Source organism: Megalops cyprinoides, chromosome 12, assembly GCF_013368585.1.
Source record: "Megalops cyprinoides isolate fMegCyp1 chromosome 12, fMegCyp1.pri, whole genome shotgun sequence".
NCBI classification, from domain to species: Eukaryota; Metazoa; Chordata; class Actinopteri; order Elopiformes; family Megalopidae; genus Megalops; species Megalops cyprinoides.
In genome coordinates this window covers 36585381-36605596 of record NC_050594.1, presented here as the reverse complement: position 1 = coordinate 36605596, position 20216 = coordinate 36585381, and the positions used below count along the sequence as shown (strand labels likewise).

General features: G+C 40.6%; 1 protein-coding gene and 1 long non-coding RNA gene across 4 annotated transcripts; one reads left to right on the top strand and one right to left on the bottom strand.

Moving 5' to 3' along the window:
* Positions 1-1913: 1913 nt before the first annotated feature.
* Positions 1914-6942, bottom strand: LOC118787505. The gene is made up of 4 exons (XR_005005373.1): positions 6614-6942; positions 2845-3081; positions 2563-2744; positions 1914-2403 (listed from the first exon to the last, which is right to left on the bottom strand). It is a non-coding gene; the product is annotated as an uncharacterized LOC118787505 (long non-coding RNA).
* Positions 6943-9797: 2855 nt separating this feature from the next.
* lrrc57 (leucine rich repeat containing 57) lies at positions 9798-20124 on the top strand. 3 transcript variants are annotated; one of them, XM_036542763.1, is made up of 6 exons: positions 9798-9923; positions 10713-10892; positions 11235-11370; positions 12759-13027; positions 15756-15941; positions 18518-20124. In XM_036542763.1, the coding sequence occupies exons 2-6, from the start codon at positions 10809-10811 to the stop codon at positions 18557-18559; spliced, it is 717 nt and encodes a 238-aa protein (XP_036398656.1). In that variant the 5' UTR covers positions 9798-9923; positions 10713-10808; the 3' UTR covers positions 18560-20124. The 3 variants fall into 3 exon arrangements, with proteins under 3 accessions (XP_036398656.1, XP_036398657.1, XP_036398655.1); XM_036542764.1 differs by having other exon boundaries at positions 9798-9950; positions 15756-15905; XM_036542762.1 differs by having other exon boundaries at positions 9798-9950.
* The last annotated feature ends 92 nt before the right edge of the window (positions 20125-20216 follow it).

Below are 20216 nucleotides of genomic sequence, written 5' to 3'. Positions count from 1 at the left end.
TCAAAGCTAAAATTAGGCAGAATTTCTCCAATCTAGTGTTCTAATCGCACCAGTTTAATCACACCGGTGTGACCTTATGCGCGAAAGGGTTAAGGGACCAAAAGTAATTGGACAATTGGCTACTCAGCTGTTCAATGGCCAGGTGTGTGTAATTCCCTCGTTATTTCATTTGCAAGAAGCAGATAAAAGGCCTAGAGTCCATTTCAAGTGTGGTATATTCATTTGGAATCTGGTGAGGTCATTGAGAATATGAAGTCCAAAGAGCTGTCACTATCAGTGAAGCAAGCCATCATTAGGCTGAAAAATCAAAACAAACCCATCAGAGAGATAGCAAAAACATTAGGTGTGGCCAAGTCATCGGTTTGGTACATTCTTAAAAAGAGAGAACACACTGGTGAGCTCAGCAACGCCAAAAGACCTGGAAGACCACGGAAAACAAGTGTGGTGGATGACAGACGAATCCTTTCCCTCGTCAAGAAAAACCCCTTCACAACAGTTGGCCAGATCAAGAAAACTCTCCAGGAGGTAGGTGTATCTGTGTCCAAGTCAACAATTAAGAGAAGACTTCACCAGAGGAATTACAGAGGTTTCACCACAAGGTGTAAACCATTGGCGAGTCTCAAAAACAGGAAGGCCAGATTAGAGTTTGCCAAGAAACATCTAAAAGCCTGTGCAGTTCTGGAACAACATTTTATGAACAGATGAGACAAAGATCAACTTGTAACAGAATGATGGAAAGAGAAGAGTATGGAGAAGGGAAGGAACTGCTCAAGATCCAAAGCATACCACCTCATCGGTGAAGCATGGTGGTGGTAGTGTAATGGCGTGGGCATGTATGGCTGCCAGTGGAACTGGATCTCTTATATTCATTGATGATGTGACTTCTGCCAAGAGCAGCAGAATGAATTCTGAAGTGTTTCGGACAATATTATCTGCTCATATTCAACCAAATGCTTCAAAACTCATTGGACGGCGCTTCACAATGCAGATGGACAATGACCCAAAGCATACTGCGAAAGCAACCAAAGAGTTTTTAAAGGCAAAAAAGTGGAATGTTCTGCAATGGCCAAGTCAATCACCTGACCTGAATCCGATTGAGCATGCATTTCACTTGCTTAAGACAAAACTGAAGGGAAAATTCCCAAAGAACAAGCAGGAACTGAAGACAGCTGCAGCAGAGGCCTGGCAGAGCATCACCAGGGACGAAGCCCAGCGTCTGGTGATGTCCATGGGTTTGAGACTTCAGGCTATCATTGACTGCAAAGGATTTGCAACAAAGTATTAAAAAGTGACAATTTAATTTATGATTATGTTAGTTTGTCCAATTACTTTTGGTCCCCTAAAAAAGTGGAAGGCACATATAAAATGTGTTGTAATTCCTTCACCGTTCAACTGGTTTGGATGTAAATACCCTTAAATTAAAGGTCAAAGTCTGCACTTAAAGCACATCTTGATTGTTTCATTTCAAATCCATTGTGGTATTGTACAGAGCTGGAATACTGAAAATTGTGTCAATGTCCAAATATTTATGGACTTGACTGTACAACAATATATACAACGAAATCACAGAACGATATATGCTAGGACACAGAGAAGTATATCACACCACAACATGCACGGTCGGGTTGGGAGCCAGGGGAAGCAACCGCCGGCATCGGATAAGGGTAGCTTTAAAACGGCGCCAACAATCCCCAGACCAAACTCCAGCCGCCACCTGAAACTCGACAGACAGACAGACAGGACGGACAGCCCCACCCCCAAACTGGGGGGAGAGAAAAACAGAAGCACACAGGAAAAAACACACAACAAAACACTTATGACTTAGGGTCATAACAATGATGTGCACGAAAGGGATTTAGCACAATATATTCCGTGACTCCACAGTTACAGAAGGCATTCCGTCCATGAAAGCAAAGGCTGCTTGAACTTTCATAGACATCAGCGTTTTGCTTAAGTACAAAATTAATTATGTTTATAGGCTATATTACTGAAGGTATGATGCGCACGAAAGGGCTTTGGTCCGTGAGTCAGTTTACGGAATGAATTATGTGTCATGAAATCGCACAGGAATAATTCCATACACTAAAGCAAATGCTGGTTGAACTTTTGTCGACAGAACTGTTTGTTACATTCATTTGGTCACTTACGAAATGCCGAAACGACAGGCCAAAATGATGACATCACGTCACCGACATTCGAAGCTTCGTTCGAAAAAGGTTGGCTAAAATTCAATGGCAAAAAATGGCATTTGATTCAGATCTGACTCTCAAGAGTAGTCCATAGAGGCACGTTTCTTTCAAAAACTGAGAAAGCACCGTTATGGCACGATTGTCTGTGCTGCAGTTGAGGTAAGTAATCAGACGGGAGTGTCCATCAATGGCACCATGAATCGCAAAGCCCCATCTAGAAAGGTTGGATAACAAATAAGAAAATTATTACTTGAAAATGATGAAAATATAGTATGGACAGTAGTCTGGAAACAATATAGCTGTAAACTTCAGTTTTTAACTTGCAGTAGTTCTTTTCAAAATATTCAAAAGTATGACAAGTCTGGTAATTAACCTTATAAGGCGCATGTTCCCATCAATGTGCTACAAACTGTTGGGGTATGGTGCATGATAAACCCATCTTGTAACTGTCTGCCTCCATTTCCTTGCAGCAGTAGGATTTATTCTCGTAAACATCTCACACACCCTGGACCGTGTAACAATCACACCCTGTGCATGCAACAGGGCTCTCATCATCTGAAATAGATTTTTGAAAAGATAAAAATTACCATGATACTCACAAAACAATGACACACAAATCTGAATTACTATACAAGAGATAAAGACCACCAATTACCTCATTCCCAGAATTAGGATATTGGCCCTGAAGTCACCTCACATGCTGTTCCAGTGCGCCATCATCTATTGCAGACAGCCTACTTCTCACAGGTATACCCATCAACTTTGACTTCTTGTACAGAAATGATTAGGAGCATCCCAGTATTTTAGCAATTTTTTTAAATTGTATGACCTTGCTTCAGCAGAAATTCAATATGTTCTCTGGTAACATCAAGGGCTGGTCTGCCTCTTCTTCCTACAAAAAAAGGAAAAGCAGAACAATAACTGTTTGCATGTGATTCTCCAGTTAAGCAGCAATGGACACATTTTTAAGGGACTGTCATTTATTTGTTATTTACAGTATTTATGAGCATACAAATTCTTATTTTTAATTTGCATTTGAATAATGAATAATGTTAGCATGGGCCAATAAGCTAAGGTGACAATTTACAATTTGGCATTTTGTAGACACATTTAAACCAAAGTGACTTACAATTAGTGCATCAATCAGGTTTAGCTGACCTCCTTCATAGGCAAAAGACTGCAGTGGGAATGCAAATTCTAATGCTAATTATTTACAGTACCATGCTCCTGTATATCCTGTAACCTGTCCTGCAACAATGAAACAGAAATCTGCAAAGATGAGTGAGTGTCTATATTCTGCTTTTATGTATATATTAAAAAAATTTAGAACCTTTATGAAAGGGCAAAGTAGACAGATATATATATATATATTTGTGGTGTCTGATATATATATATATATATATATATCGGTATATTGATGGTTTTAGTTGATTACTTACTTTGTGACTGTATGTTTGAAAGACACACTGCTACCACACAGGCTGCACAGATAGCCAGATGGGAAATAAGTCACAGGCGTGATGGAGAGGAATTGCTAAAATATTTATTGCCGTGACCAATGGACAGAACAGCAGTGTAATACCAATACAGTTACAGTTACAGTTGGGGCTGGCCCAAGCCTTTATGGGGCCCTAAGCAGAATTTGATTTGGAGGCCCCCCACCGCCTCACTGACTATTGTCAATGCTTGATCATTCGCACGGACTGTAATCTAATATTAGTCTGACTTACTGTGCTTGCATAATGGGCCGTAGCCAGGGAAAATTTTTAACTGAGGTCCAGAAGCATAAGTAGAGCAGGTTTATTTTATAGTTGTACATTTGTACTAACTCTTTTCCCAGGAAAATGTGTAATTCTATAGGATATTGTGTACCAAAATGTTACCTAAACAAACATCCCTTCTTTTTTACTACCAACTCACTTTTAAGGCATTTTGAACCATTCCTGTAAAATCAGTAGTCTAGTCCCTTTTTGTGAGCAAAGATGTTTCTGTTATGGACATGAATGGGTTAAAAAAGACAGCGGCCCGAGGTGACTGACGTTAGCTAGCCAATCTTAGCTAGCTAACCTTGACTACTGTAAGTTAGTTGATATAGCAACATATAGTAACTCTGTTGGACCACACTGCAGAGGTCATGTTAAAAGCTGTCAAATTATGAGGCTAGCCAGTGCTATAAGATGAAATCACATCGACAAGAAGCAGAGTACCGGCCAACGCTGCACTTGTGATTACTGATGAGGTTGTTATAGTTTGGTTAACGTTACAAGCTAGCTAACTGTTACAAAGACGTGTGACAGTTGCCTCACTGCTGCTTGGCTACAGAGAATTTGCTCAGATTTGTTGACTGTTCTGCCTAGGCATATGCTCTAACATTATCCTAATAGATGTGTCGGCAGGGGGATTTGTAACAATGTCAAAACACTTTTGTTCACGAAATAAAATCATGTTCATTCACACACACACACACACACACACACACAATGCAAAACGTCAGCCTGAGAGGGAAAAAATTACCAAGGTCCAGACCTCGGCGACCTCATAACTGGCTACACGCCACGGGTGCTTGCATCAAAATGCAGTTAATGTCTGGTACAGTGCGCATGCGCATGAACGTGACACCAGCTCTGACAGAGGCAGCGGGAATTGACTAAACCAGTAGTAAACCTAGTATCAGCTAGCCAGCCCCTTATTATAATATTGTGCTTCTGTATGATTACCACTGACATAATATATCACAAAAAATAAATAAATAAAAAACATTTCAAACTCTCTTGTGGGACATTTAAAGCACTCTCGGGGGCCCTAAGCAGGCACTTAGTTCGCTTATGTGTCGGGCTGGCCCAGACTGATTGTTTAAATAAGTGAATGAATACACAAAATTTAAACAAATATTGCTAAGCACAATATAGTTCATTTCTGTCGGGATACTACAATTTTGTTTTACAGCAAAGACCATACGACTTTAACGTTACTGGCAAGATCTAGAAGCATAACAAAAGGCAACTGGGACATAGTACATGGTACATTGTACACAGACTGTACAAGTAAAAGTACTGTTACTATGGTGAAATTGTACTAAAGTAAAAGTAAAATTACTTGTGTAAAAATCCACTCAAATAAAAGTAAAAAGTAACTTATTTAAAATTTACTTTCAGTAAAAGTTACTTAGTTACTTTTTTTTAACTGTGTGGTTGGCGAGGTGCAGATAGATTGTCCTATAGGACCTTTCCCAGGGAATGCAGACAGGGCAAGAGCATGTATATAACATGTTATTTTTAATTTCAGATCACCTTTATAAAATAAAGTGCAGTAACAAATTAAATTAAAACATAAAATAAACATTGCATAAATATTTTTAAATGGAATAAAAAATAAAAATGATATAAAATAAAGTGCATTAATAAAAAGTTAAATGAAACAAACAAACATGAAATAAATACAATTAAAAACTGAAATAAAAAATAAACATGATATAAAATAAAGTATACTAACAAATCAAAATCAATTGCCTCCTCAAGGACATTAATTCTTGTCATTGGATTTAAAACACATGTGGCGACAGACTTAATGAGACCAGTCATTGAAGTTTCTAAAAGCCTGAGCGGGTCTCCTTGCTCAGCTTCGAAAGCCTTCACAGCTGCTTGGACCTCTGATAGAACTGACCTTAAAAATGTTAGGTATAGTATATTCTGAAGGTCACTGTACATTACATAAAGTGTCTCTGCCATGTAGCAATGCTCAGAAGACTTTGTAAGGCCAAAGTGCAGCTTCAACTCATCCCACTGGTTCAGGATGCGGTCAACTGCGGGCTCAATGGACAGCCACCGTGTTGCACACACCTGAGTGATTTGCAGGGGCTTTTCTCCAATGTTTATTGTCTCATAGACTGCCCTGTAAGCATCCCTCCATTTAAAAGACACAGAAAACCAATTATATGTCTCCCTCACAAGGTACTCCACACTTCTTGGTATGGTGTCATGTGATGCATGGCTGACAGCTAGCTGGAGAGAAGGGCATACACATCACTAATGAGCACAAGACTGGACAGGCCTCACTCATCCCGAAGGACTTTGTAAACACCATTATTTATGCTAGTCATTACAGAGGCATTGTCTGTCCCAATGCCAATCAGATGTTCCAATTTTAAACCACATTTGACCAGAAAATCCATTAGTGCGGTCGGAATAGCCCTAGCATCACCACCTGTTAGCTCAACCAAACCAAGATATGTGGAGTTGACCTGATTTTTATTCTCACTTAAGTCACTAAATGCTGCTTTGCAGGCTAAATGATCTACGGTTAGCAACGAGCAGGGGCACCTGCAGGATTTCTTCTTAGGGTACGCACGCACACACACACCGAAAGAGAGAGCTGGGAGAGAGAAACACCATTAACTGATTAATGAATAATGAAATCTGGCCTACCTATTTGAAGTTTACCCTCCTTCTCCCGGTTTGCGCACTTCCTCACTGTCTATTTTCATTTCAGAATGAATGTTCATAAGGGCAAGTCCAGTGAGTCTGCCGTCTGTCATTGTGGTAGCAGTGACAACAAACATTGATCACATAGCCTAATTGAAGAGCGTTTAGCCGGAGGAGAATATATGAAGTGGACTTGCACATGATATGTGAATATCAGTAAACACTCAGAGGTGGTCACCATGTCATGCCCGGTTCTTAATAAAGTCGGTGTATCACAGTTTGTTGTTTTATAGCTACTTTCCTCAGTGTGCCGAGAGCTAGCTGCAGGTGGCTAGCAAGCTAACTTTAGCTTGCAGGCTAGCTTGCTAATTGATACACCTAGTTAGCAAGCTAATTTCTGCTTCGATAGAAATTGAAAAAAGCACAATAAATGCCAAATGTTAATAAATGTTCATGCTATTACGATCACACAATCCAAAAATGGTCTACACTTTAATTCTGTCGGACTGTTACGTCCTGTGATGTTGACGTAGACTACCGTTCGTGTGTCTGCTTTCGCTCTCGCGCTGTTCCGCCCTCCGTTTTCTTTTTTTTTCTGCAGATTGGCGCCCCGCTGCGATTGGGTGAGGAACGAGCGGGAAGATTTAAAAGGAGGAAACCTCGGGATGGAGAGAGGGCTTCCCCTCGGATAGATGATGCGCGTTTGTGTGCGTGCGCTCTGTTTTTGTATATATTTGTAATATAATGTAAATACTCTGTGTTACCGTTTTGTGGTTTAGCCAGCGGGTAGTAGGGGGTGGGTGCCGTTTTCTGTTGTTGATTTTTTTGTTGTTGTTTTTTCCTTTTCTCCTGTTTTCGGATAGTTAGGGAGTCAGGGAAGAGATTGTATTTTGTTTTCTTATTTTCTTTGGTTAGGTCATTTATTCCCTTTCTCCTCAGCAAGTTGTGTTATGTTTGTTATATTTTGGCCTTGCCCACCCCCGAGGTTTTGAGTTAATAAAAGAACCCTGGCTTTATTTGCGGTGTCTGTGTTCTGGACTGGAGACAAGAAAGCGGGTGTCCACACGTTTTATTTTATGTTGCACCTCACCCTAGACGGGGTCGTCACACAGACACAATTGTGTCTTTTACATGTAATATTTAGCGTAAAAGCTGGCGCAATAATGCGCCGATCTCCATCAAAGACATTTATAGGACGTTATTTTCTGTCTTGGTGTAGGAGATCACGTCATTTCCTGGCGCGCAGTTCATGAAGACTTTACTCTGTAACGGAGGCAATTTAAATTGTAGCGAAGTAAAATACCTCAACATAAACATACTTAAGTAAAAGTAAAACTACAGTTTTTAAAAAATACTCAAAAAAAAATATAAATACACAAAAAAAAATCAACTTTGTTACAATTGTAATTCGTTACTTCCATCCCTGATTGTACATAGCCTATCTTCTAGTTTGGTAAATGAGAATTTTATCCGACACTGATAATATGACTTTAGCCAGTAGATTGTATTAATTGGTACTCTTTGAACAGAAAACAGAAAAAATATCCGCAAGTTTAGACGTTTAGGGAAAAAATGTAGGCCTACATGCATGTAAAGTATATGATATGAATGCCGTGATAAACGGACTCACCTGAACTGATGCGACAGAGAAACTTCGATCTTCGTCTGCCTGGAAGTTAGCGGTTATTAGCATTCTCAGTCCAGCCAAACTGCTTCTCAGTTCATTGTTTGTGTCTGGAGATAGTAAATGTTCGATTCTCTCAAGATTTCTACCACAGCTGTCAACGGAACGACGTTATGTCTCCACAAACTCCCTGATTGAGGGCTCGTTCAATTTTGTGGCATTTTCTCGTGATTTTCTCAATTGCCGCCAAAGCCATGACTGCTTTTTTGTTTTGCACTGAGGGAAACGACGTAATTTTGGATATCTGAAATGGCGACGACAGGGAAACGTACTGGAGAAAGAGACGCCTTTTTTACTAGTAAGAATCCAATTCTGGATATCCAAAAAGATAATAAATGCAAAAAGGCTCACTTCAGTTATGACTAGTAACAATTGGATTGTAGATATATGAAATGGAAGTTATTCCTAGTAAGAATTCTATTGCAGATATCCAGAATATTCATTCTGGATAGGAAGAATGACGTTGCGTGGACATCTGAAACTGAAAGCCCAATACACCTGAATGGCAAAAGTGTCCTAGGAATTGTCCTAGGAAGAATGTCATTATGGCTAGCCGAAATGTTCATTTTGACTAGGAAGAATTGAATTACAGATATCTGCAGTACATATCCAGTCTAGCTATTAAATGTTAAAACTCACTCAGGCCTATACTTTTTAAGGATTTTTAGATACCTTAAATTTAGTTTTGACTAGTACAATCAAAGTTGTAGATATCTTGAAATACAATTTCTGCTAGTAAGAATGTTATTATGGATATCTTTAATTACCGACTAATTTAATTAACCGACTTTAATTACTAATGAGAAGACAATTTTGACCAGGAGAAATGCTATTATGGATATCTAAAATGTAATTACAGATAGGAGTGTGGTTTGATTAAATGTTAAAACGGCTTGCCATACTAGCTTAACTTGTGGACCGCAGTGCGAAAAGAAGCAGTGGCTGACATCACGTGTCTTGGAGGAGGGCACGTGCCTATAAACAACTGATGACCTTTCCATTGTGAATAATATTTTTATACTTGACTTTGCTGTCATGTTCGCTTGACAAGAAAATCAATCCATTTCACTATGCTATAGAAAATACATAAAAGCATTATAAGTGTAATACTCAACATCGTAAATTAGATTCACAAAACACTACTCAACTTGTGTTTTAAAATGTTCTCCAAAGTCACCCATTTTCATTTTTAAGGGCTCTTCGTTCTGCTCCATCATTTTCTGACGCGGGACCTCACCGTTACAAGTAGCTAAAGGTTTAGTCTACCAGTCTACTCACGCCCTTTGAAGTCATATGATCATTCAAATCACCTTCGTGAATTCAGTTAGCGGGTTAACTTTATTTGACTAACTCAAGAAAAGATCAATTTAATTCGGCTGATTTTGCTTGGTGAAAGGGTGGCCAGGATCTACTTAATGTTTATGTTAAGCGCCAGACGAGCTTGACCAATGAGGAAATAGTGGCGTCACAATGTTATCTTTGAACTTCCGTCATATGAGTGCATTAGTCAGCGTTAACTTCCGGGAGATTATAACGTTAGCGAAAGTATATTTTTCTGTTGACCTGTCAGCAGAACCCGAATTCCACACTGAAAAAGAGAAACTCTCAAAGGGACTGGCGTACTGACAGGTTTGAGTCGTCGCTGGAACTACGGTGGTTCGCATCGCAATCTTGGTAGTTTAGCTCAGTGTTTCTCAATCCTACTCTTGGAGGCCCACTGTCCTGCATATCTTCTATCTATCCTTGCTCTACCTACCTGACTGTACTAATCAGTGGCACTTTTGATTAGCTGAGCACACCTGATTTAATCAAGCGCATGCACAGTAATTTCAATCAGGTGTGTGTGGAGCAAGGATAGATGGAAGATATGCAGGACAGGGGGCCGCCAGAAGTAGGATTGAGAAACACTGTTTTAGCTAACGTTAGCGTGATAGTTTATGGATAGCTAGATTGCCATGGAGATATCAGCAGCGACCCTGCTATGTAGCTAATGCACCTACTAGTAGCTAAGATGGCTAGTTGAATATGTTTGATGCACTTCTTTGGCTCAGTTATCTTAGATAGCTAAACATCAATGACGCTAGTTAGCTAGTTAATGAAAAACAATTACGAATACAACCATTTACTGTCACATTGCCAAAATCAGTTAATTTATGTTACGTATGCTAGCTCGCTTAGGTGACTTTCAGATGTACCTACCTATCTAGCTAATGCACTGCTATCATCTGAACTTGGAACGAATGAGAAAAAAAACTAAAACGCCGTGAACAACTTGTAATTTTTCAGCTTGTTATCCAAGCCATTAATGCTGCTTTGATTCTGACCCTACTTTGTGTAATTAATTCACGCCGACTCGACATATTAAGCTAACGTAGTAAGCTAGCCAGCTACATTTGATGACGCGAAGTTTGTGTGTAGGATCACCAGCTAACTACCAAGGAGGCGCTGGTTACCGGCTCCCACAGAGGAGGATCTCAGGAGAGTGGAGGTGATTCCTAAACGGCGCAGTTTGCAATGGGAAACAGCGCTCTGAAAGCTCACCTGGAGACCTCGCAGAAGACGGGGGTTTTCCAGTTCACCGGGAAGGGCCTGCCTGAGGTCTTCACGTCTCAGCGTTATATTCATTCTTTCTTTGCATGTTTCTCAACTGTCTATCTGTAGCATCATACGTCTGAAGAATTAATGGCTATGTTATTTTAAAAAATAATAATTTCAGGGTTGTATTGTCCTGTTATTCACAGGAAATATGTTTACGTATTTCGATTTTCTAGGTTTTATGGAATGCTCCGACTTTATTACAGTGCAGCTGCTCTGTGTGTTTGCATGGTGACTATTAGTGTCTCTGAGGGCCATTGTTAGTGTTTTTATTCTAGACCTGCAAAGCTGATAAAAGACGATCCTGGTCAGTAGGCATTCTGACACTGCAGTGATGTATTCCAGTTCCCTGAGGAGCTCCAGAGGCTGACTGGCAATCTTCGGACAGTAGACCTGTCCAACAACAAGATTGAAGTGTTGCCCGCCTTCATCGGCAACTTTCTCCAACTCAAGAGTCTCACCTTAAACTGTAACAAACTTGGTAGGTCTCTTTGTCTTACTTCTGTCCAGTCACTGCAGGGCCCTCTGTGTTGTGGCGTTTATGGATGTGATAAAGGTGTGTGTGTGTGTGTGCTTTTTTTTTTTTTTCTTCTTTCAGTCAGCGGGGTGTGATGGTAGAGACAGTTTGTAGGTCGTGGGGCGGGGGTGCTGCTGCAGGACTAACTGTTAGTGAGATGTGGGGTTTAGGTCCTATGGGGAGGTGATTTGGAGCCCAGAGTGTATAATGGATTATTGTAAGGATTATTTTTTTGCTGGTATTAATGTGTTTCACAGTGGTAATGAGTATAATGTTGGGAGGAAGTGAGGACACTCTGAGATATAATAGTACACTGTTAATAAGTAGTATGAAGCGTAAATAGTGGTAGTCATGTTCTGTGATGCTTGTATTTGTAATTGTTAATTGTATGGAATTGTTAAATGTAGAAGACACAAAGGTAAGAGGGGTACCCGGAAATCAGTCATTTATCACACCATTTGCAAGAGCCAGCTGTTAGCCATACCATTACAGTGGTAAATGGCAGTATCATCCTGTTCTGTTAACCTGTGCCATATCGAGTCATCTGAGTGTGTTTGTGTTTGTCTGTCATTGGTTATCTAATGTCCTTGTCTCTGTGGGAGAAGGTGTTTTTTTGCCCAACAGGGTGTGGCTGAGGCTGCAAGGGCCACCTGTCTGTCTCTTTGTCTCTTCATCTGTACATTTTCATGCATCTGCATCTTCAGTTTTTTTTTTAGTTTTGTGTAAGCACTCTACCAAAGATCATTGATGATGATGTCAATGATCATGTGTGCCTGTGGCCAATTCAGTCACAGACATCCAGGAAAGTTGGCTGGCCTGTAACACAGGGTTTTATCTTATTTCTCTAAATCCTTAATGCCCCCCTCCCCCTTCCAGGATATTATACTATATGATTTGTTGACTTTAAAATGTACTTCAACCAGTGATCATTAACTTTGTATTGCACTGAGTTTGCTTATGTTGATTATTCCTGGGATGCTTTAGTGGTTTATAGCTGTATAGCTGTAGTTGCAAATGGAAATATGCCATTGTGTAGGGAGAATTATATAAGGTAATTGGAAAGCATAATAGGTACTCCTCTGCTGATTGACAATGTCCTGCCAAAACCAGGACAATGATTTTGGCTATTGATTTTTGGCCATGCACTGCTCAGGACCTCCTCCACAACTGATTACAATGCATGGCTGGTGCAGCAGAGAGAGACATTGACAACAGGAATCCTCAGTTTTGATTCGTTGAACAATCCCTCTCCATTTCTGTGAGGACATTAAGTTTATCTTGGAGATCCAGCCAAGGTACTTGCATTACTGTGGCTTGATGGCAGACTTCTGCATCTATGTGTGTTTCTTCAGCAAGTCTCCCAGATGAAATTGGCAAGTTGAAGAAACTTGAAACCCTAAACCTGAATGGGAACCAGTTGCAGAAGCTGCCTGCATCGATAGGACAGCTGAGTGGGTTGCGCACCCTGGGCCTCTCAGGAAACCGCCTGCGGGAGTTTCCGACAGGCCTAGGCACTCTGCGCCACCTGGATGTCCTGGACTTGTCCAAGAATCGCATCCAGGCTGTACCTGCAGAAGTAGCTGCCCTTCAGGCCATCGAGATCAACCTCAACCAGAACCAGGTCAGTCTTTCAGCTTAAGGGAATGATATATGACATGAAACTGATGCAGGAGGGCATTTAATTATCATTCTACATAGTGCAGGGTAAACTTCCCTGACAGGTTGAGGGGAGAGTGTTGTAATGGAATGTCACAAGTTTAGCTAGCACTGATTAATGAGCTTATTGTAACTGCCAAAAAGGTGTGCACATTCATTAAGATCACAGTAGTCAGCAATGTGTACCTTTACAGAGGAAGGTCAAAGTGTAACTATTATTCACTTGTGACTTCAGGGTGGCAGGATAGCTGGTGGAGTCAGCTGCCTAAAGTACAACCAACTGGCGATGTATTAGTGCTGTTACTGGCTTGCTTTGGCAGCTGTTGTTGTTCTGGTTGTGTCACTGGCTTTTCTATCAGCAGTTTTGGTGTCAAGCTTTTGGTATAAGTAAGAGTTATTTTAGAATAACTCTAAGGAAGCTGAGTGTTTATCATGCATTCAAATATCTGCACAGTGGTCTCAGTTGTGTTAAATGTATTTAAACATATTACCCAGCTACAAAAGTAGAAAACTGCTTTGATAGCATCTTGTTAGCTTCATTCATGAAGGAGCCAGTCAAGACTTGAAATTTGTACCGGTAGAGTTGCTTAACTCTACCACTAAGTGAATTCAGACAGGGGCTACTTAGGCTTCTGTGTTGGAGATGTGCATTTGTACAGGCCTACTTGAAAATAGCGTCTCCTTTTATGTGGTTTTTTGTAAGAACAAATCACCACGTGTTTCGCATTCTTATACTCTTGAGGGAAGTGAATCGGTGGTAGGATGTCAGGCTTTCTCTGAAAACTATAACCAGCTGACTATCGAATACAACAGGAAATAATTTTATTGGAATACACTGAAAAGGCAGCTCGGCATGATGATTAAGTTGTCTATTTGACCGTATATTAAAACGTCACTTTGGCTTGCACAGTTACAGTATTAGCTTGGAAGGCAGGATTTAGCCTACTGTGAATACAGCTAATCAGTTCTATCTGAAAATGCATTAGCTTGCTAGCTAGCAAATACAAAATGTATTTATTTTATTATAGTCTATATGCAAACTTCCATGTTGCCTGTTTTTGCTGTATTAATTGTCTACCTAAACTTTGAACCAACTATGCCATGGTTTTTTCCTTTTAAAGTAAAAATGTCAGTATGGACAATTTTTAACTTTTACCCTGCAATGCATAAGAATTCAATAGGTTCAGCTAGGGCTGGGCGATATAGCCATCGCGATTTATCGAATAGCTATTGTTAGCGCAATAACAGCTATCCCCATTATGTGGTGTTAGGTTTCTTCCCATATTTTTTTCCCTTTAGTCATACCTGATGCGGGAGCACACCTCCAAAGTTCAGTGAAATGCTTCCGGCAGAAAAATATCACTTGTTGTATCTATATGTTGGTTGACTTACCTATTAGCTTTGAAAAACACATAGCATATGTTTTCACTCTTTATCTTTGTAGCCATGTGTTTCTGTCAACCACATTGAAGCAGCATAGTGTGATATCAACATTGAATAGATATGAGTGGCGTTTTTTCCCCCGGAAGCATTTCACATGGCCTCAGAAAACTGGAGGTGTGCTCCCGCATCAGGTATGACCAAAGGGAAAAAACATACGGGAAGAAACCTAATGCCACATTCTGGGGATAGCTGTTATTGCACTAAAATAGCTATTCGGTAAATCGTGGTGGCTGTATCGCCCAGCCCTAGGTTCAGCTCGAATTCAGAACTACTGTATTTTTTTGCAAGTATCTACTTAGACACTCATTTTAAGTATGAAAACTGTCAACTGCATTCTGCAGTGAGGCTTAATACCTCAGAAAGAAAATCTATTGGCCAACCAATAAGAGAGATGTGGTGGTGTAAGTTAAGGCTGAATCCTAAAAATTTTAAAGCATGGAACTGAGGGTGTTGTTTGTCGATCATTCAGTCCCCTAGTTCGCTAAATTGCAAAAAGTTGTCAAGTGATGATATTGTGGTTGATCATGTTCATCGGACTTGAGTAAAAAAAAATACCATAATATTAAATAGTAAATGCAGTCTAATACTGTAACAGGAGTACAGTATGGCAATAAAACTGTTGAAAATGTTCTCTTCACTGTAAGACACATAAGCAAGGTTGAAATACCGTTCATTGTTCTGCTGCATGATGATGCCTTTGGATAATACTGGAGTAGTATTAAAATCACACCCATTTAGCACTGATATTAATACTTGTTGTGTATAGCAGAGAAGATATTAGGCAGATTACACTTCACCTGTAAGATATGCTAGCGTGCAGCTATTCTGGAATCTAACGCCTGTGTGATGGTATGATCTAAATTTGTCAAATAGGCAACTCCAACACTGGTGTTTTACTGTATTGGATATTGTAGTTAGGTGTGTTCACTCTTTGTGAATGGCACGACTGTTACTCGGGTACAAATCAAGTCAGTTTTCACACACAAATGCATATTGCTGTGGGAGGATGGTGTTTGGGGTAGTGGGTTGACATCATCATATTGTTCAGCGGTTGTCTAAGTTCACACTCGGGAAGGCGTTTCACATCACCCCAGAACTTCATGTGCTTTCCCAAGCAAGTCACTGAACAGATCCATGCATTCCAGGTACTGGTGTTTGAAAGAGCAGCAACAGTTTTGTGTGTGTGTGTGTGTGTGTGTGTGTGTGTGTGTGTGTGTGTGTGTGTGTGTGTGTGTGTGTGTGTGTGTCAGGTCTCGACCCTGGCTCCGGAGGTGTCGCGCTGCCCCAGGCTTAAGGTGCTGAGGCTGCAGGAGAATTGCCTTGAGCTCTCCTCTATCCCCGTCTCCATCCTCACGGAATCCCAGGTTTCCCTGCTGTCACTGGAGGGCAACCTATTTGAGGTAAAGAAGGCACGTGATTTGGAGGGATACGACAAGGTGAGCTGCCAGCCCAGGGCTCTGCCCAGCCCTCATTAATGAGGTATAATATGTGGTGGTGTGTTGTTCTACCAATGAATATGGAGGGTCATCAAACTGCATTTAAACCCAAGCAAGAAACACCAAGCAGGCTCATTCAGAATGGATGGTCATAATCTCACTGACCACTGGTCATAATGCAGGTACCAGGTATTCAGACATGTAAGAGTCTTAGAAAAAAACTTAGAGTACCATGCCAATAAAATGACATATTGCAAAAGTGAGTTTTTTGCATTTACATAGATAACATAGTTAATGCACAAAAGAGGTTTCGCACTTAAGTTATTACATTGCAAAGGATTACATGGTGATCTCCCCTTGACAGAAGGGGGGAGTTAAACAGTTCCATCACTGCAGAATAGAAAGGATCTCCTGTGATGTTCTGTGGAGCACCACAGAGCGTCACAGGAGATCCTATATGCTTATATTGCTGCTGCGATACGGCCTGTGGGACTGGGATTATAGCCTATTAGTAGCTGTCCTGTATATGGAAGTGCAGCAGTTCTAGTTCTACAGCTAATTGGATTTCACCGTTATGGAATTGTCACAAAAAATAAGAATGATGTGGGCATGGGTGGGAAGGCATTCGCTTTGAGTCAGGTTGAGCTGTATAGCTGGAGTGGCGGTGTTATTTTACAACAATGATTGTCATTGTCATGTTTTTGGTACCACCCAGAGTTGAGGCTTAACTACAACAGGATTTCAAAAATAGGATGAGGGTTAAGATGCGAAGCTTCAGGATCAGTTATTTCTTTTCCAGTTTTAATCCTGACATAGCCATTAAAGCTGTTTTCACCTATGAACTCTGGACAAAGAGCAGAGAATCAGGTCTGCAACTTGGCCGGAATTGCCCTTTCACACATGTAGCACGCGACAGGAGATTGTCCGTGAGAGACGTGTTCTCACCTACAGGAAATACTCCGCTTTGGTTTAGGTGAGGGGCGGCGCCTGGGCAGAGCATGCAGGAGGCAGGACATGACACAAAAAGTACGCTGCAGAAATCGCAGTGGCTGTATTCGAAACCGCCTACTGCATACTGTGTGCTACACAAGTATATACTGTATACTGCATGCTATTTTTCAGTGTAGTACCCAGTATGCGACCATTAATGATTACATTTACAAATGTAATCATTAATGGTCGCATACTGGGTACTACACTGAAAAATACACTGAAAAATAGTATGTTACATTGTCGCTTGAAATCATTGCGAGTTTAGAAACGTCCAGATTTCCTTGTGGTATTTTCCAGTTAGCCGCCACTTGCATTCTGACGAGTGAAAAGTATTGACGAGATCACCTAAAGTATTCGCGAGTTTTAAGTATTTTCCGTTTTTTTCTTTTCAATGTCTTACCTTTCGGTGGTACGGGTACATAATGTGGCACGAACATAGCTATTATACTTTTGGGTAGCCTATAAAAAAAAATCACACATAGCCATCCAAATGGTGCTGCTGGTACACATAATTTATTATTAATTATACAATTATTATAACAATAAGGTAAGTTTTTGTTGTTTGCTATGTAATGTTAGGTCACCAGTTCACCTATCTCACTATACCTATCACTGTTACTTAGCTACAGCTTAGCTAGCTACTAACCAGATAATAAACTACTAACCAGCGTTATTAATCATTGTAAGAGACAAGTTTTGGCAGTATAGCTATAGCTAACTATCTCTTTAATGATCATTGGACTCAAAATAGCATGTATTTGGACATCCGCAATGTGAATGAAACAGTGGAAAGCTATGTACAGGCGTGCGGAAAAGAGTACGAGGCAGATGTTTGTATTCTTCCGGTTTCGCACCAGTCGCATGACAGAAACATCATCAACACGCCCACTCGCTCGCGGTGGGTTCTCCGGAACGTTGCCTGCTCTGTTCACACATGGGCTCACTCCGACATGAGGCGGACTTTTTACTAGGGAGCTGGCAGAACGAAGTCCATCACATGTCCGGTACGACTTATTTGGACATTTGCTTTCACACATGCAGCTGCTCCGGCTAAGGGCCGGATACGTTCCGCATGTGTGAAAGGGGCTTAAGTGACTTACATTGACTTACTCCATTCCACTGCCAGGTATACTATTCAGGACTAGGACTAAATTGCCTTTCTGTTGTGCATGAAATGGGTTGTGAAGGGGGTGAGTCTGGCTTGAAGTCTGTGTAGTCACTTGTAATTACAGGAGAATGGAATGTGGTCACTGTTTAGACAATTAAATACATAATTGACCTACTAAATTAAAATAAGGTGATGTGATTGCCCATTGGATTATCTGTCCTGCATGTTTTGGGCAGCAGATGCTTAAAAAGCAGTGAAGTGTAAGCAAATTGGGTTTGTTTTGATATTTGGATCCATTCAGATTTAAGGACAGCAGACCCCTGGATTTGCACGTAAATATGTCAGCTAAGCTGATCACATTTCCCTTGGGAATGCTCTTTCCCACATTTGAAATATTGTTCGTGGTGCAATCCAGCTTGCCTTTCTTGTGCTTTATTCACATTTCATATTAAAATACTCCTTGTTTGTCCCACAGTATATGGAGCGCTTCACTGCCACCAAAAAGAAGTTTGCCTGAGGTACAGCAGACCCCCGCCCCCCCCCCCCACTCCTCAGCGATGATGCTGCACCCCACTGGGAGAGTGGCTGAAACCCAGGGTTTCAGTATGGCTTCTGAACCTGCGGGCAGTGAGGGAGGACGTGTGAAAGCACACCACTACTACTGGAGCTCAGCGCACTTCTGCTGCAGAGACCTCTAGGATACAGCAGAGCATAGCCTGCCAACACAGTTGTGTTCTAGAAATTGCATCGCCTTCTGCAGCAAACTGCAGTGAACAAAAACATGGTGGTTCAGTGACGCCAACAATAAGGGAGGAAATATGCTAAAGATTTTGTTGGTTGACCTTGCTTGTAAATGCTGATATAAAAAGGGGAGGAGGCATAGTGGCTGGTTCAGTGAAAGGGCAACACTGACTAAGATTTCATTCCACACATGACAGTAAATACATGTGTTGTACCTCATAAAGACGGTAACTGGACTGCATTAGTAGGTGCTACATTTTCAGTATTGATTTGTGAATAGCTACTCATGGAAGGAAGGGGGTGTCAGGTCTAAAGTGGGGAAATGAAAATGTTTGGTAATATCTAAAGATCTATCCAACATAGGGGCAACAGTCAAGGGATTTTAATTGGCGTAATGGCTGTTTTCTGCTGTGATGACGTAAGAGACCAGCAGAGCTGTAGAAATCAGTAATCTCTTTTTCATATGCAGGTGAAATTATTGTTCATGGAAGTTGCCAGTATGCACGGGGAAGAAGAGGAAGTATTGCTATGGAAAAGAGTATGAATGTATTGCACTCCATTGTAGAAATGCTTTTTTCTTCCATGTTTCATTTTTAGGTAATTGCATCTGATTTTCTGTGATAAATTAAAATAGAGTGTTATGTACAATGTATTAAAAACAGTGTGTAAACTGTTTACATAAACTATTAATATGCACAAAAAGATGACCAGTGTGATGCAGTTTCTATGAACAATAACTGATGAATGGACATGTCTGTAGATAAATCCTCTGTCTGCAGCTGTATATGTAATCTAATAGCACTACTGATTACTTGCTGTGTGAAGCCTTTTGACGTTTTAATGGTTCATGTTGAAGCAATTCCTCATTCTGCCACAGCTCCTTGCATTAAGTGTTGTTCTGTATGTAAAGGATGCAAAATCAGTCCTTAAAAGAAAAATACTGTGGGAGGAGATTTAAAAATAGCATTATAATGTGAATTTCAACTCAGTTGTATAACCATGGTTTTGTTTAGAATTGTTGAAGTTCTCAAGGAGTGGGAAGGAAGTGATGCCATTCCATTAAGAATCTCCCATGTGCTGCTCCACGTAGGGAATGTATAGCTTTCTCATGACTTATACAAATGGTGTGTCCAGTGGTCTATGGGACTGTAATAAGGCCTGCTCTGCCGTACCAGATAACGCTGTGGTTCACGTATATTGTGGCACGCTAGAATTTTTCCGTTGTACTATCAGCACCAGTTTGATTTTCTTTTTGCAATATTACTGTATACCTTTGCCATTGTGTATATAGGTAACGTGCACCTGGGAAGCTTTCTTTATGTATCCAAAAATAAAAAGATTAGAAAGGACACTGTAAAGACTCACTTATTAAGTCATTAGAATGCCTTTAGGATCGCTGACGTGATATACGATAAGAAAGCTTTACTGACAAG

Coding starts and splice junctions, on each gene's coding strand:
- lrrc57 (XM_036542763.1), top strand. CDS start 10,809: ATGGGAAACAGCGCTCTGAAAGCTCACCTGGAGACCTCGCAGAAGACG. Junction 11,371..12,758: donor CTTAAACTGTAACAAACTTG/GTAGGTCTCTTT, acceptor GTGTTTCTTCAG/CAAGTCTCCCAGATGAAATT. Junction 13,028..15,755: donor TCAACCTCAACCAGAACCAG/GTCAGTCTTTCA, acceptor TGTGTGTGTCAG/GTCTCGACCCTGGCTCCGGA.